Source organism: Juglans microcarpa x Juglans regia, chromosome 8S (assembly GCF_004785595.1).
Source record: "Juglans microcarpa x Juglans regia isolate MS1-56 chromosome 8S, Jm3101_v1.0, whole genome shotgun sequence".
Taxonomy (NCBI): Eukaryota; Viridiplantae; Streptophyta; class Magnoliopsida; order Fagales; family Juglandaceae; genus Juglans; species Juglans microcarpa x Juglans regia.
In genome coordinates, this window is record NC_054609.1 from 3,329,513 (window position 1) to 3,345,105 (window position 15,593).

The 15,593-nt window shown below is 32.4% G+C and overlaps 2 protein-coding genes across 5 annotated transcripts; both read right to left on the reverse strand.

Moving 5' to 3' along the window:
• Nucleotides 1–1,175: 1,175 nt before the first annotated feature.
• Nucleotides 1,176–4,625, reverse strand: LOC121244668 (cytokinin riboside 5'-monophosphate phosphoribohydrolase LOG8-like). Of its 3 annotated transcripts, none has more exons than XM_041142840.1 (8): nucleotides 3,972–4,625; nucleotides 3,392–3,489; nucleotides 3,220–3,250; nucleotides 2,951–3,050; nucleotides 2,723–2,793; nucleotides 2,507–2,650; nucleotides 1,745–1,848; nucleotides 1,176–1,473 (listed from the first exon to the last, which is right to left on the reverse strand). In XM_041142840.1, exons 1-7 carry the CDS (start codon nucleotides 4,083–4,085, stop codon nucleotides 1,783–1,785), a joined length of 624 nt encoding a protein of 207 aa, XP_040998774.1. In that variant the 5' UTR covers nucleotides 4,086–4,625; the 3' UTR covers nucleotides 1,176–1,473; nucleotides 1,745–1,782. The 3 variants fall into 3 exon arrangements, with proteins under 3 accessions (XP_040998774.1, XP_040998772.1, XP_040998773.1); XM_041142838.1 differs by having other exon boundaries at nucleotides 1,745–1,851; nucleotides 3,972–4,618; XM_041142839.1 differs by having other exon boundaries at nucleotides 1,176–1,851; nucleotides 3,972–4,619.
• Nucleotides 4,626–6,317: 1,692 nt separating this feature from the next.
• On the reverse strand, nucleotides 6,318–7,532 carry LOC121244695. 2 transcript variants are annotated; one of them, XR_005936481.1, is made up of 2 exons: nucleotides 7,068–7,532; nucleotides 6,318–6,943 (listed from the first exon to the last, which is right to left on the reverse strand). XR_005936481.1 is itself a non-coding variant. In XM_041142869.1 (2 exons), the coding sequence occupies exons 1-2, from the start codon at nucleotides 7,124–7,126 to the stop codon at nucleotides 6,669–6,671; spliced, it is 324 nt and encodes a 107-aa protein (XP_040998803.1). In that variant the 5' UTR covers nucleotides 7,127–7,532; the 3' UTR covers nucleotides 6,318–6,668. The 2 variants fall into 2 exon arrangements, 1 of the variants encoding a protein (XP_040998803.1); XM_041142869.1 differs by having other exon boundaries at nucleotides 7,078–7,532.
• Nucleotides 7,533–15,593: the final 8,061 nt, after the last annotated feature.

The following is a 15,593-nucleotide window of genomic DNA, read 5'->3' on the forward strand; positions in this document are numbered from 1 at the left end:
GATAGACAGCAGAATGATGGTAATTTCTGGGAAACTAGACCTTATTTTTTCCACTATTTTGCTGAGCAAACTAGACCTGATTATACTTTTCAGTTTTAAAAAAAGTTAAAAAAATAGTCATATTCCTCTTTTAATTCATTTTATCTTATCTACTAAATAATGATATACTTTTAAACATTTTACAACTCTTTTACAATCAACCAATATGATAGAATTACCTTGTAAAAAATTAAAAGTTCTATTTATTTATTTATTTGAGTATGAGTAGTGATAAACATACAACACTTTACACAATACTTTTTATAACACATTATAAAATAAGAGTATTTTTGTAAAATGATGTTAGTTTTATAAGGTATTTTACAAAAATACCCCTCCTTTTAAAACATTATTGTATAAAATATTATATAAAGTGTTGTGTATTTATCATTTTTCTAGTTGCATATCCAGATCCGGGAAAATAAAGCCATCCATAATGCCAGAACAAAACCATTTTGGAATAGGAAACTTCATGGTAAAGGGACCAATCATTTTGGCAGAGATAGATGCTTGGAGTACTATATATTTAGGACAATTTAATTACAAGCTACATGACCATTGTGTCATGTTGTTACAAAAATCACATTTATCAAAGAAAATTGATTGGTATTCACATTATTATTATTTTTTAATAACTATAATGGGTCCCACTAAGCCCACAACAAGCAGAATATTGTATCCTATGAATTTGTCACGTAGAGTTCATGATGGATAAGTACCATACACTTTAGCACCATTACAGGTAAATCACATCGATTTATACCAGACTTGTAGTAAAATCTATGATTCTATTGTATCCCTATAACCATTACTTATAAAAAAAAAAAAAAAAGAGGTTATTTGGTATGAGAAATGATATTTACAGTTCTAGAGTGTGTAAATCCTGCACACTCCCTTTGAAAAAAAGTGAGATCTGCCATTAAAAAAAATTAAATCAAATGGAGTGCATGAAGCTTGCACACCTTAGACTGTATCTAGTATTACTTAATAAATGTTTATTACATTTTTGATTTTTGAAGCATGAATTTTGTTCATGTTAAAGCCACATCATCCATTCTTAATTTAAAAATATCTACAAATTTGGTAATTTGAATTTGAAGTAATTTAAAAGCTAATTGTCGATTAATATTATGCAATTTGAAATTTGAAAAGCTTGAGAGATTTTTACTTATTTTCTGCATAATTATTTGTCTTCTTACATGTATATCTAATTTATTACATTCAGCAATCAAAGAAGATTGTGTTTATATTATTACTTCACAATCAACCGTCTAGTCCATGAGGAGTCAGTCATGAGTCATGACTCATCAGAGGGAAGGTGCCCATGACATCAGGACCCCTCAGTTGATGATCCCTTGAGAAATCCATGTGAATTGCAGTTTGGCATTTGATGCAAGGCCAAGTTCACCTAAGAAAGCTGCTTATACGAATTCACTGCAATTCAGACAGAGAATGAACAATACATGGTCCCATCTATATCTATATAGACTTTTCCACTTGGATAATGATAAAGAATAATTTTATTTGAAGTCCTTTACACCACACACCATCCACGTGGCATAATTTGATCTGGAAAATAAATTTTAAAATTTGAATCTTACAAATCAAATTATGCCATGCGGATGGTGTGTGGTGTAAAGATCTTCAAATAGCACTACTTGATGATGAATCACATCGGAAAGTAAATTTAGGAGAAAGACCTAACCCCATAATCAGAGTGCCTTTTCTTGCCCTGCATAATTATTAATTACCAAGTTTTTCCATCTGCCAGCTTTCATGGGAAGCAACATGTTCATGGAAAGGAATGTACTGCTGCAGAAACATATCAAAGAATTTGATGAGATATATAGTCAGAAGATTTTATTACACTCAATATCATCTCCCAGTCAAAAAATTGAAATTTTAGTCTTGCGCGGGCAGGTTTGGGGGGCGGAATGAGACACAAAATTCTCATCTCATTATTACACTTTTTTCAAATCTCCATACAAAATATAATAAACAATTCAACTTTTTCAAATCCCAAAACAATAATAATATTAAAACATAATATTTTATACTTTCAAACAAAACACAAAATTCTCATCTCATCCCCCAAGCCTTTGAGCTTACAGAGCAACCAACCAAACTCATTTTATATTTGTGCTTCACTTGGTGAATCAATTAATTAACAACTCAAATCCATTTAATGGGCAGGTATGCTTTTGTAATTATGATTTTGAGGACTCTACAAGCTCAACAAGAGTTTCTTAAGAAACTTGGCTAGTTCAACAATTTTAGTTCAGTCATTTTCCTGAAATCTGGTGAAGCTTGATCCATTTTTTCCACTTGGGGGAAGCAAAGAACATGCATTACAATAAGTTAATCTTGAATTTATCTCTCTTTCTCTTTCCTTTCAAAAGGAAGGGGGTGTTTCCTTCCACTAAGCCTAGTTGATTCTGGGAGAAAATTACTTGGGTTATAAGGATACCTCCATCTTAATTATTAGCTCTTTTGCAGTTGGAGCAGAGAGGACTATATGCCGAGCAACTGGCTTGATGAATCCTTCTTCAACCCCATTGTCAAATAATGCCAGCAAGCAATTATAGTACCCATCAACATTCAGCAGAGCAACCTACAGAAATTAACATCCAGTTGCAATGGTAATTTTCCCAATATATCTTCAAATGTGAAATTGATAGGTTACCGGTTTTGTATGAATTCCAAGTTGGGCCCATGTTATCATTTCCAACAGCTCTTCCATGGTCCCATATCCTCCTAAAACCAGAAAAGAACAAGATAGTAGGTATTAAGTACTAAGAGAATAGCCATCTTGATTTGTAAAGGAAGAACTCAATGGTTTCAAGGAACAAAACACTTGGGGATGATTGTTCATTTTCTTTTGATTATTGACGAGAATTTTCCAGGTGATTACCAGGAAGAGCAATAAAGGCATCAGCTTCTCGAGCCATTGCAGATTTACGCTCATGCATGTCCGAAACAGTTCTTACTTCTCCCACAGGTTGACCAGATATCTGTCAGTGCTAGCCAACAATATTCTAATGAACAAGTGAACATGTTTTTCAACTAACAACATATATAAGCGCAGAGGACTAGAACTAATATTATATAGGATGTAATAAGAATTTCTAACCCTTATGGGCAGCTAAGAATTACAATCTGATTCAATACACAAAGAGATACCTCAAGAGGCATGAGAACTCTTGGAATGATCCTGCATGTGAAAAGCAGTTAAGAATTTGTCAAAGTGATATGATGTGATCAACACCAATCTTGCATTAAATGAAAGGATTAAATATGAAAGACACAGACAATGTAATATTGAAGGGTAATCAGTCATGTTTCTTAGAAATACCCAAGAACATGGCAACCTCCATCAAAAACTCTCTGCGAAATCAAACCCATCAACCCGACACTTCCCCCGCCATACACCAAGTCTATCTTCCTCTTCACCTGTTATGGATACCCAACACCGACAACAAATAAACCTTTAGGAATGATCCAATCAAGGATAGTAGTCAAGAACATGCCTTTATGAGACAGGAAATGCTCTGTTCGGTATTTGAAATGCACAATTCAAAATCATATCAATATATTGGTTAAATTATGTTCTGTGGCCAGAAACCAAAACCCAATAAGCCTCATTACCAAACAGAACCAACTAACACATCAAACTGTCATTTTACAACTCGCAGCATAAAGCAGAAATCATCAGAAACTCAATTGAAGGCCAAAACCCAAAAGCAAAGAACAGTTCCATTATCCCAAGAAACAATCCCAGTTCAAAACATCAAACACCCAGTAAACAGCAGCTAAAAATAAATACATTATCATCAAAACAAACTATATCGGAGAACATATAGCAAAGCTTATGACTGCATTAAACTTAAGCAAAGAGAGAAATAGGAAGAGAGTAATAAAAGAAACAAACAAACCAGTTCATTGCCCAATTCAAGAGCAGCATCACTGAAGACGTTTCTGTGCCCAGAGTTGCTCCCACAGAAGACACAAACCCTCCTGAACTTGCTTCTTGTGTTGCTTTCTTCCATTCACGACTGCTTTCTCTTTTTTGTTTCCCCAATCCGGTCCCAAACAGTTGGAAGGGAAGGAAAAAACAATACAAGAAGGCAAAACTTGTTATGCAGTTAATGGACTAATGGTACTTCGATTGCAAACCACCCTAAACTTATATAAATCAATGAAACAAAAGAAATTAGATTATAAAGGCCTTCAAAAGGCTATCTGGATTGACTCTATACTGATATAAACAGGAAATAAATTCGATAAATTAGATGCCAAAAAGAGAAAAAAAAAAAAAAAAAGAATTCTATAAATATATGGGTCTTATATATTTGTCAAATGGGACCACGAGAACCCCACATATATACATTTCATTTCTAATCCAACTTATTTCTGTCGGCTTTATAAACAATTATCATACAAAAAACTTGAAAAGAAAAAGATAAACAGATAGATATGAGAGATAACAAACAAATCTAATCTAATAATAATAAAGGAGAAAAAATGTTTTCTTTGTTCCTCTCTATCCAAAGTAGAGTTGCACGTGCTAAATCCAAAAAGCGAGAATAGTTTTATTAGGTGTAAAGGAAGCGGCAAAGGGGAAAAAAGATTACTTTTGGTTGGACTTCACTTATATGCAAACAAAAATCTAGTAATTAGATGAATAATACTAGTCTTCCCTGGATTTTTTTACTTATCAATTTGATTAATTTTTTTTTTAAATTTAAATTTTAAATTTTAAATTTTATAATTTTCAACATATCAATAATTGACACGTCAGCACGTATTGTTATATAAGTAAAAATTATAAATATAAATAACATTTTCCCAAATCTACTAATGTTATTCTCTTTTCTATTTTTCACTTTCTTAGGATTTGAGGGGGGAGCGGTGCTTTGAGTTCTTTTTATCTATAATTCCATCTTTGCCTCAGCTAATTTCTGTTAAGATATAAAATAAGAGTACTACTACATCTATATAGGAATTATATAAAAATAATCTCACAAACTGACGTGACTTCATCTGATCTATTAGATCTATTTTATAATAAAAATAATTTTACAATCTGATGAACCATATCAATCTACGTCAGTTTGTGAAATTACTTTTGTATAATCACTTGTAGTTAAAGTATTTCTCATAAAAAATAAATAATAAAATTTACATGTTTCTATTGGTTTAAGTTTTTGAGACAAGTGGTAATTTCACAATTTCTTGAATTAATTTAGCATCAACCACAGAAGACAGAAAAAAAGGCATGTAGTGAAAACTTTTTTGTACTAATGGTAAGTAAAAAAATAGAATAATGTTAAATACAGTTTTAGGGTATACAAGCCCTGCACACTCCATTTGAAAAATAAAATAGGGTCCACCATTAAAAAAATAATTTTTTCATATGAATCCCTTATTTACCTACTTTTTTCAAAAGGAATGTGTGGATCTTACACATCCTAAGACCGCAAATATCATTACTAAAAAAATATATATATATTAAATTCGGAAAGTTCATAATATCAAATTAAGTATAAATAATTTATATAAAAAATGATATTCGTCTTTTAGTTACCATCCTTTTATCATCGAGTAATGCTAGATAGAATATTAGGGTATACAAGTTTTGCGCACTCATTCTAAAGAAAAAAGTAAGATCTACTATTAAAAAAATGATTTTTTCATGTAAGTTTCAAATTTAACCAATTTTTTCAAAAAGAGTATGTGAAACCTGCACATGCTATGACTGTAAATATTATCTCTATTCATCATCCCTTAAGAAACATCAAACAACTAGTAAACTATTTATTAAATTTTTTTTTTCACTTACCCGCTAATCGTTTAATGTGATAATCAAAGGTTGTAATAGATATATACTAAACTAGGGGAGAGGAGGACAGCCCTTGAGAATGTTTGAGACAATCTTCCAAATGGGGACTTCCATGCACTTGTATAGAAAGAAAGCCATAAAGTTCTCTAATTCTTTTGTATTCAGGGATTGCTACCATTCAGCCAATTGATCGTCAAATTTATAGACATTTTTTTTATGAATTTCCTCTTTCTGTTATGAACCCAATACATTAAACCCTGAGAGAGATGTTTTGAATATTGGGAATTATGACAAATGAATTTCTTATATACTTCAGACATTATGCTGGAACCTGACTCCACTCTGCCTCCCATTTAACTTGAGCTGCATCATACAAAAGCTCATGTGTGAAAAGGGGGAGTGAGGAAATTGTCCACTTTGCAGTTGTATTTTAGAGAGTAAAGATATATATAGATGAATGGTTTAACTAACTTAACCGTCTGAATGGTCTTGCTTTGGCCAAAATACAAAGTCTTGAAAGCCTCAGAATAGTATGACTCTTCCTCCCCTCCTCTTCTTATGTCCTCTCAATTCCTAAATTCAAGCAAATTGTTTCGGATACTCCTATAGAGACCAAGAAGGAACAAAAACACCCACCTTCATTTTCAGACTAAATTTTTTTCCTTTACCAAGATCCAAACAACCTCGTTGCACCATTTTCAAACATCAGAAAGAAAATAAATAAATAAAGAGCATATAGAGAGAGCAGACAAGTGAGAAAATCCAAAGAAAGAGAGGTCACAAGTTTGCATTATCTTTCTTTGGATGTTTTAGTCATGGGAAGGAGAATCCCTTTGAATGAGAAGCCATTAATACATCCATTGCTCTCATTTTCACTCCTAGTTGTAGGGATAGCAGCAGCCATTGCTACGATCACAGCTCTATGTGGATCTCGGTTTAGGAAAAGAACATCACCTCCTTCTTCAGCTCCCCCTCCATTTGAAACGGCAGAAAAGCCAGGTTTGGTTGATTCAACAGCAATTACAATGACAATGACAATGACATCTCCTTCTCCACCTACAAAAGCTGCAGAACCAGTAGAATCTGAGGATATCTTGGAGAACAGAGAACCACAAGTCAAAGAATTGCCACTTCCACCTGCAATGAAGCAAGTGAGAGAGAGTTACTCTTGCAGAAACATGACCAAGACCTCGTCTTACCGAAAAGCATCGATGAATTTAAGTATAAAACTTCCAAGAAGCTTGTCATTGGCAAGAAGGGAGGAAAATCGTCAGAGGAAAGAGGAGTTGAAGATGGAGGACTCTATTTGGATGAAGACGATTATATTAGGGGAAAAATGTAAAGTACCGGACGAGGAAGATGCTGTTATTTATGATGGCAAGGGAAAAAGGATCTCAGCATACCATCCTAGGACCCCGAGTATGATATCTTTGTCTAGGGGCCTCTCATTCAACGAACCAGACTTACTTCCACCACAAGAAGAACATGTTGAAGGAAATCAAAAATGAAGGAAGAATGTCTTGATGTCAATAAATCAATCCTTTCCACGCCATATGCAGGGGTAGCTAGTTTTTTCATGTTTCAAGGGATTTGGATAGAAGTAATGCTACATACAATCGTGAAGAATGCAAATGCCGTGTGCAGTCATTTTGAAAAAGAGTGAGGTTTACTATTAAAAAATTAATTTTCTTTTCATGTGATCATGTATTTATTCACTTTTTTCAAAATGATTACACGGTACTTGCACACTTACGACTGCAACTATCATTTCTCTTTAAGTAGAAATCCTCTTCAATTGTCTGATCAAATTGGATGATTTAATTGTGGAGAGAAATAGACATAACATGTGGAACTTACAATGTTTAGCACTATCCGTATAGAAGCTTGAATCCCACATGCGCATTTAATGTTGTATCTATTTCTCGTTGCATTGGACCTTCTAATTCGGTCAAGAAATTAGGGAAGATCTCAATTGGAGTGACTCCCTCCATTCATATGGGAATAACACCAATATCAGTAGTGATTTTGCATGAACGCAGCCGGAGACCATCAATTTATTCTAGAGCCAGTTACAGCGCTTAATATGCTAGGTGAAAAGAGTAACCGGATTATCTGTATATGCCATACGAGTAATGTTACATTCAGTCGTGAATTGCACAAGCGCCGTACAGTCAATTTGTCATTGTTCTACAAATTTTCTGTCGTCGTCGTTGTTCATCCGTAATCCTCTCCGCGATGGTAGAGTGTGCTATGTGGTAATATACTAAAGCAATTTTCACATATTCCATAGCCGAGATGCCGGGATTAGAGAGAACCATTTGAGAGAGACATAATTTGTGATGCAAGTATCTCATCCAAAGGGAGGAGGGGCTATATATATAGTCCCTTTGGCTGGACATTAAAGACCAGCCATCAAGACTCATGAAATAGTGCCCACCATGGGTGCCTCTATTTTATAATAAGAAAACACAATCATAAGATTGCCTAACAGTCTTTAGTGAACCATAAACTGTTTGCACAGCAGAAATGATTCTTTTGCTTTGCTGAGGTACTCCATCAACTCTGCATTTCATTAGTTTCTTTTATTTTATTTCTTGGCTACATTTATTCAAGTCAGTGGCATATATTTGTTTTCCCTTCTTGGAGAACAAGTCCTTAACTGCATAATTTCCAAATTAAGTTTTTGGGATGTAACAGCACTTTAACATATTATGATTCACAGATAGGAGAATGGGAGTGGTCAAACAGCTTCCTGCACCCTTAGTGATGAAGTTTTTCATCATTTAGTTTAGGTTTATTCACTCGGGTAACTATAAATGTTGTAATTCTCCCATTATGTATCTATTTCCCTATCCAGTTTAAGGGCTGGTTTGGATAGTAAGAAAATAAGATGGTTTTAGATAAAAGTTGAATAAAATATTGTTATAATATTATTTTTTAATATTATTATTATTTTGAAATTTGAAAAAGTTTAATTGATATTTAAAAAAATTAAATTGTTTATTATATTTTATATGAAAATTTGAGAAAATTGTAATGATGAGATAAGATGAGATGAAACACTCTCCGAATCCAAACGAACCCAAAACTTAGATAAAAATCCTAGGTGCCATAAGAAGAGACCAAGTTTTCAACACTTTCTGTCAGAAAATGTGCCCTAGGCTTCAAGAACAAAAAATGTAGTGGGAGAGTTTCTATGTTTAGTTTCCATCTCCGGGACCCCTTTGGTAGTTTTCGACACCAGAATGGGTTCAGGTTCATGGCCTCGTCAACTACTAAGCATCAAAAGGGAAGCCAGAAAAAGCAATGCCCCCTATCTTAATCCAACCACTTGCATATGGCTTTCCACATCATATCAACATCTCGTCTCGGCCTAAAACTCAAACACTTTGTTTAATACATTTATATCATATCAAATATTGATATGATATTGATTCGTTTGGATACTGAGTATATTAGATATTTTTAGATAATCTGTGAATAGTAGTAAAAATAGTAATGAATAGTTTGTGAATAGTAGTAAAATCGTTTGAGAATATCTGAGAACAATTATGTTCTCAATTAACAGACTCTTATCTGTTTAGCAACACAATTGTTGTCAAGTATTCTAGGATATTTATTCTAGAATATTCTTAGAAATTCTTATATATTTCATTCCCAAACATTAATACTCAAAAACAAAATATTTTTCAATTTCTAATATTCAACTTTTTCATCTAATCATTACCTAATCATTATAACTTTTCAAAACTCTCAAACAAAATACAAAAAACAATACAATTTTTTTAAATTTCAAAATAAAAATAATATTAAAAAATAGTTTAAACATTTTTTAAACTTTTTAATATTTTTATTCAACTTTTTTTCTCTCATTTCTTGAAACTTAATAAAATATTTTAACTCAAACTATTTCACTACTATTCACAAATATATTCTAAGTATATAAACTAGAACTAAAGTTTTACTCATTTTTGGAAGATATTGAGTTTTTGTTTTTGGCAGCTTCTAAGATTTGTCCATGCATGAGATTTCTAGAGAAAATTCTAGATTCAAACTGTCATAATGATTCAATGACCATAATTTCATCTCAATTCAAGCTTAATTATATATTCAATTTCATCTTTGTATAGGCGTTATTCAGCATCTAAAATGGCCATTTTTGCATCTCTATGTCCTTATCATCTACACATTCAAAGTTTCTTTTGCTGCGTGATAATGTAAAACCAGTGCCCAACACGTGAAATATATAACTAATGAGATTAAGTGTAGGGTTAGAGTTCTAATTTAGGATTTTTGTTCTGAATATTATCTAAAATCTTCATTTATTCTAAAAGTTTACACTGATAAGAAGAAGTAAATTTTATTATTTATTCTATATCTTAATAAAAAAAAAAAAACTCATAAAAAACTCCTAAATCATTCTTAAAAGTTATGCTACTTGTAAAATTTTTAAAAACTCTTGTAACATGAATAGCGTAGCATACATCTTATTAATACTTATTATTTAATTAAAATTACTCATATAAATATATAATATTCTATAATAAGATGAGACTATTGCATATTTGTATTAAAAACTCACTAATACTTATATCACCCATTACTAGCATAATTCTATGCTGCTCTTCAGGCCACTATGCTTGGTCTCGAGCTAGGAATTGAGAAGATCATTCTTGAAAGGGATGCATTACTTGTTGTTAAGGTAATCAATGGAATAAAAGATAGTTGGGACAACAAGTGAATGCTTATTTCTGATGTAAAAAACATGCTCGCTAAGTTTGATAATTGGTCTGTTAAACATATCAAAAGAGAAGCCAATAATATAGATCATGCTCTTGGTAAGAATGCTTTGGCTATTTCAGATGTCATCATTAACATTGAGGAAACTCTTGGTTGTATTCAATATCTCTTGTAGAGAATTTCATCGACAAAATTCAATTTGCCCTAAAAAAAAATAGTCATCAATTGTAAATTATTCGGAAATATGATCGTTTGAAATTGTTGTAGATAATAACGTTTTTAATAAGAAAAATTATGTATGCAGTCTCCATTCAGGGATTGCTTGGGCACGACTAAACGAGTCTTTTTATTAATGGCTTGTATGCTGTCATTTTATTAAAAAACATGAAAGAACTCTTCCATCCCCTTCTTCAACAAGATAAACACATGCTTTAGATCTCTTCATCTTTGCTAAATTGCTGTCGCCTTTAGAGAAGCACCGTCGTCCCCTTCTCAGCTTGAAGCCTCCGTCCCCTTCCTCAGCTTGACGTCGGCTCCTTCCTCACAGTACTCAACAAGAAGTTGTATAGAACTTACAAAACACAAGATTCTTTTGTTTAATAATTCATTTTCTGGGAAAAATACAAAAGGCAAACCAAATTCATAGTTTTGTTTAACAAAATAAATGGAGAGATCTAAATGGAGATACTGCCACTTCGTCAGACTTTTTTGTATGTGAGGAGGGAATTTTTTTTTTTTTTAGATTTGCATTGTTCCATCAATAAAACCAAGCAATTGTTGATTGTGAACTAGAGGAAGCTGAAGCTCCTAGAGAATGAAATGGGCGCCGTCTAGTTTGATAGTAACCAAGTTTAGGACATTCTTCATAGCCTATTAAAAAATAAAAAGTGAAATTATCCAATTACTCCTGTATCGTAACGCAGCATAAATATCTACCGATTCACTTAACAAATTGGTTAATCGTTAATCATGCAATTATTTAATAATTAAGCAATAACGTAAAGTAAATAAATTGCATAACACCAAGATTGGTATTGAAGGGAAACCCTTTAAAGAATTCTTTAAAGGTAAAACCCTACGGAGCAGCCAAACCCAGAAAAGTCAATTTTATTATTTGAAAAGCAATTACAAGTAAAGTTCAATTAGAAAATCTTTGTCAATTAACACTCTTACTTGACCAAACAAATGACTCATTTGTCTTTTACCGCAATAACAACTAGAATCTCTGATGATCTTCAAATATTGACTTTTTTTCTAGAACTCTAGTGGCCGGCCGAATCACGATCACTCCATCTCAATCTTAGATCAACGATCACACTCTTTGAGAGAAACAATATGAAAATTATCTAAAAACTTTTCACACCAAAATATGCACTGGAAGTGTTCTAGAAAATATTCAAAACTGAATCTCTACCGATCATAACCAATAAGATTTTTTAAATAAACAATCTAAAAGAAGTTTTAGTTTCAGTAAAACTCTACTGACGGAGCGAATCTTTCGTGAAAAATTCTCCTGACGGAATGTTGACACCCGCGATAAATTCTCTTTACAAAAACTGAACCCAGTTCAACTTCTTTTCTGGATAAGAGCAGTTTCATTGGGACTCGATTTTCACACTTATGACTTGTCTAAATAACATCTAAGACTACCTAGATAAACTCAATATTATTATAGATAAAGTCAATATAATTTATATTCATCCAAAATACAAAATTAATGATAGGATAAATTCTATCATCTTAGTTACCTAGTTCTATCCAAACTTATCAACTTAGTCGCTTAATACTAGCTAAACTTTTGTATCTACAATCTCCCCTCTTGGCAGATCGGTGACAAACTCTTGCATCTACAATCTCCCCCTTTGGGAGATTGATGACAAAATCAACTTTGATGAATGTAATATAGACCTGGCAAAATACAACTTGCAGACCAAGAAACCTAGTAGAAATTCCAAGACAATAATCAAGAATAAAAAATATTGACATAAAATAGTAACTAAGATTAGTACTATACAAATTCACTAGATTTAAAATCTAATCCAAAATCTAAGAATGTTCTAGTCTAACATCAAAATTATGTCTAGAAAAATAAACTTAAATGGAATCAATCATAAAGTAAAAGTTTCTAAATTAATTTTTTCAAATCAGAATTTAGTTCTCCCTCTCAATATTATAGTTAGTTCTCCCCCTCAATATTAAACTATCTTAAACCAAAAAAAAAAAAAAAAAATCAACTCCCACTAAATTTCCCATAAATAAAAATTAAAAAAAAAAATCAAAGCAACTATTCTCTTCACTCCCCCTTTTTGTCACTAATCCGACAAAAATCATTATATTTTCAATGATAATATCCAACACCTGTTGTATTTCCAATAATAGCTGTCATATGTGAATCTCATATGTGAAAGGTCAGTGATTGTAGCAGTATATTTCTTCCTATTTTCTCTCTCTTTGAACCTCATCTGGATGACCACACCAACAAGGTTAGAATAAAAATAACAATGATCAGAATTAGAGCAATTCGAGGACCATGAAGTACATGACATGATGAACCACTTGAAAGTAGGAAGTGTCTCAACTCTCCACAAAAACCAACCACTCTTATGTTCTAAATGTATGACTAAGAGAACCACAAAAAATTATGAATAAATAAGTATCATGGTTTGGTTGAGATATAAACACAAATACTTGGTGGGTACCAGGTTAAAACCGAACTGAGTAATCACATACCCCACCAAAATCAAGCCTTTATACATCAATTATATAAATCCATGGGAACGTATGCATGCTCAAATCAACAAATATCCAAGTGCCATCTTCACACATCAAAAACCAAAATCCTAATCTCCATGTATATGTGCGCCGAACTCTAGAACTTGAGAAAGAGATGGACTTGAACGAAGTAATCTTACTGTGATATAGACCAATGAATCAAGATAATCAGAACTATTACTTTTACAAAAAAAATTGAAAGAGGTAAGACGGAATGGTGTTGCGGCTAGGACTCTTGAAATGTGAGTGCCGTGTGTGGGTGAGAGAGTATATCGGGAAGGGGGTCTGGGCGTGAAACCGAGTTGGACTAAATGACTTAAGTCACTTAAGTGACTAGTGCCTTGCACGGGTTACACTATAGAGTCTCACTGGGACTTAGAAACAATTACTCCCAGACTCATGCACCAGACACTAAACTACTCAAAACTGAGTAAGAAAAAGAAAACCATAAAAAGAATATAAAATATATTTTATATTTTCCCCTTTTAAAAAAAAACTATTCCCCTTTTTTTTTAAAAAAAAAATTAGGTAATGAACATACTTAAATGCATCTCAGTTCAAGCATAGTATTAGTGACACTCACACAGAAAATAAAATACACTCTCGTAACAATCATAATGATTGTTCACACTTCATAAGATCATCAATATCAAAGTTCATGTGAGTGTGTGAGTGAAAATACTTACTTCAAGAAATCATCTATATATATATATTTCATCTCTTTTTTTTTATTTCTTTCTTTCCATAGATACTCCCAAGAGATTGTCTTTCACTTTTAAAAGTCAAATTTTATACTAGGACCTAGATACTTGGAAGAGTATCTCCTCCAAACACAAGTTTGCACAACCATTTGATATGTCAATTTTTATTGCTCATATTTTTCCACAATGATTTTTTCTATGAGAACTTAAGGAACAGATCCGTGTAGGGTGTTTGTCTTTTTCCGCATTGATTAAATACTTACTTTTTATATATGGATCAACCATTTATGTTCGGTAAGGGGAGAATTCTTGCTTTTAGTAGTAGGTTCAACTAGTATTAATCAATTTAAGGCAAGAACTCCCTCTATGGTGAGCATCTCAATAATAAATATGGAACATAATTATAATAAGCATAACTATACGTTCCTCATAGTGCTTGAAAATGAACTTTGTCAAGATGACCCATAGGGTTAGTAAGCTCAAAGTTGATTGTACAAAATAAAGAGATGTATAAGTTCAAAAATTTACTATGTGAGAGCTCAAGTATTCAAACCTTGACACACTAAGTATGCACTTTCCTTAAAAAATAAACTTAAAACAAACCAGAAAAAATAATGTATTTTAAACTGAAAAACAAAAACATAAAAAAAAAAATGCATGTCCTAAACTAAAGCAATAATATAAGGTGTCTCTCACTTGATATTACACACACCAATAGTTTTCTTTTTTGACAAGGTCCACTCACTATCTTCTTTGGCCACCCATTTTGCTTTAAGTTTTGACTTATCCATATCAATTTGTACATTTTTTCCTTTGTTGAGAAGACAAAATTCTGCTAGTTCACTAAGCTTAAGGCTTATGGAGGTTATTTGATGACTCAACTCTTCAACTTTATTTTCTAAATTATTTTCCCTCATTGTAATTTTTCTTTTTCCTTCTTTTTCTTGCACTTTTATTAAATTAAAGCTGTGTGATCTTATATGACCAAGCATACCACAAAAATGACAAATAGGAGTAAACTTACTTTTGGACTTATCTTGGTTGGGCTTATTTGTCATTGATCTATCATGTGAGGCTCTTGGAAAATGAGTTTTAGACATGGCCTTCTTTGAAACTTCCTCATATTGACTTCCAATAACAAAAAAGATACATTTTGATAAAGTGGCAGCGGATGATGAGCTTTTAAGTTCCATACATGTAACCCAAACCCGTGCGATCACAACTAGATTTTTTTAAAACTCAACATCTCGTCAAGTTTCTGAATTGTATTTTTTTATTTGCATTCTTGAATCTTTTTGAACTCATTTTCAAGTACTCATCGTTGAGAATGTAACCTTGATACTTCAATTTCAGATATCTTTAATACCTCGAACAGGTTGCTCTTCTCATTTTCCATAGCTGTGAGCTTTTTATACAGCTTCTTATTTAATTTCTTCAATTTGACTACTTCTTCACATAGATCATTATAGGCTTCTTGTAAACTTAGCTCATGATCAGCCACA

Coding starts and splice junctions, on each gene's coding strand:
- LOC121244695 (XM_041142869.1), bottom strand. CDS start 7,126: ATGACAAGCTTCTTGGAAGTTTTATACTTAAATTCATCGATGCTTTTC. Junction 6,944..7,077: donor AAATTCATCGATGCTTTTCG/GTAAGACGAGGT, acceptor CTGGTTCTGCAG/CTTTTGTAGGTGGAGAAGGA.
- LOC121244668 (XM_041142839.1), bottom strand. CDS start 4,085: ATGGAAGAAAGCAACACAAGAAGCAAGTTCAGGAGGGTTTGTGTCTTC. Junction 3,051..3,219: donor GAGTTCTCATGCCTCTTGAG/GTATCTCTTTGT, acceptor TAGCACTGACAG/ATATCTGGTCAACCTGTGGG. Junction 2,794..2,950: donor TGCCTTTATTGCTCTTCCTG/GTAATCACCTGG, acceptor TTCTGGTTTTAG/GAGGATATGGGACCATGGAA.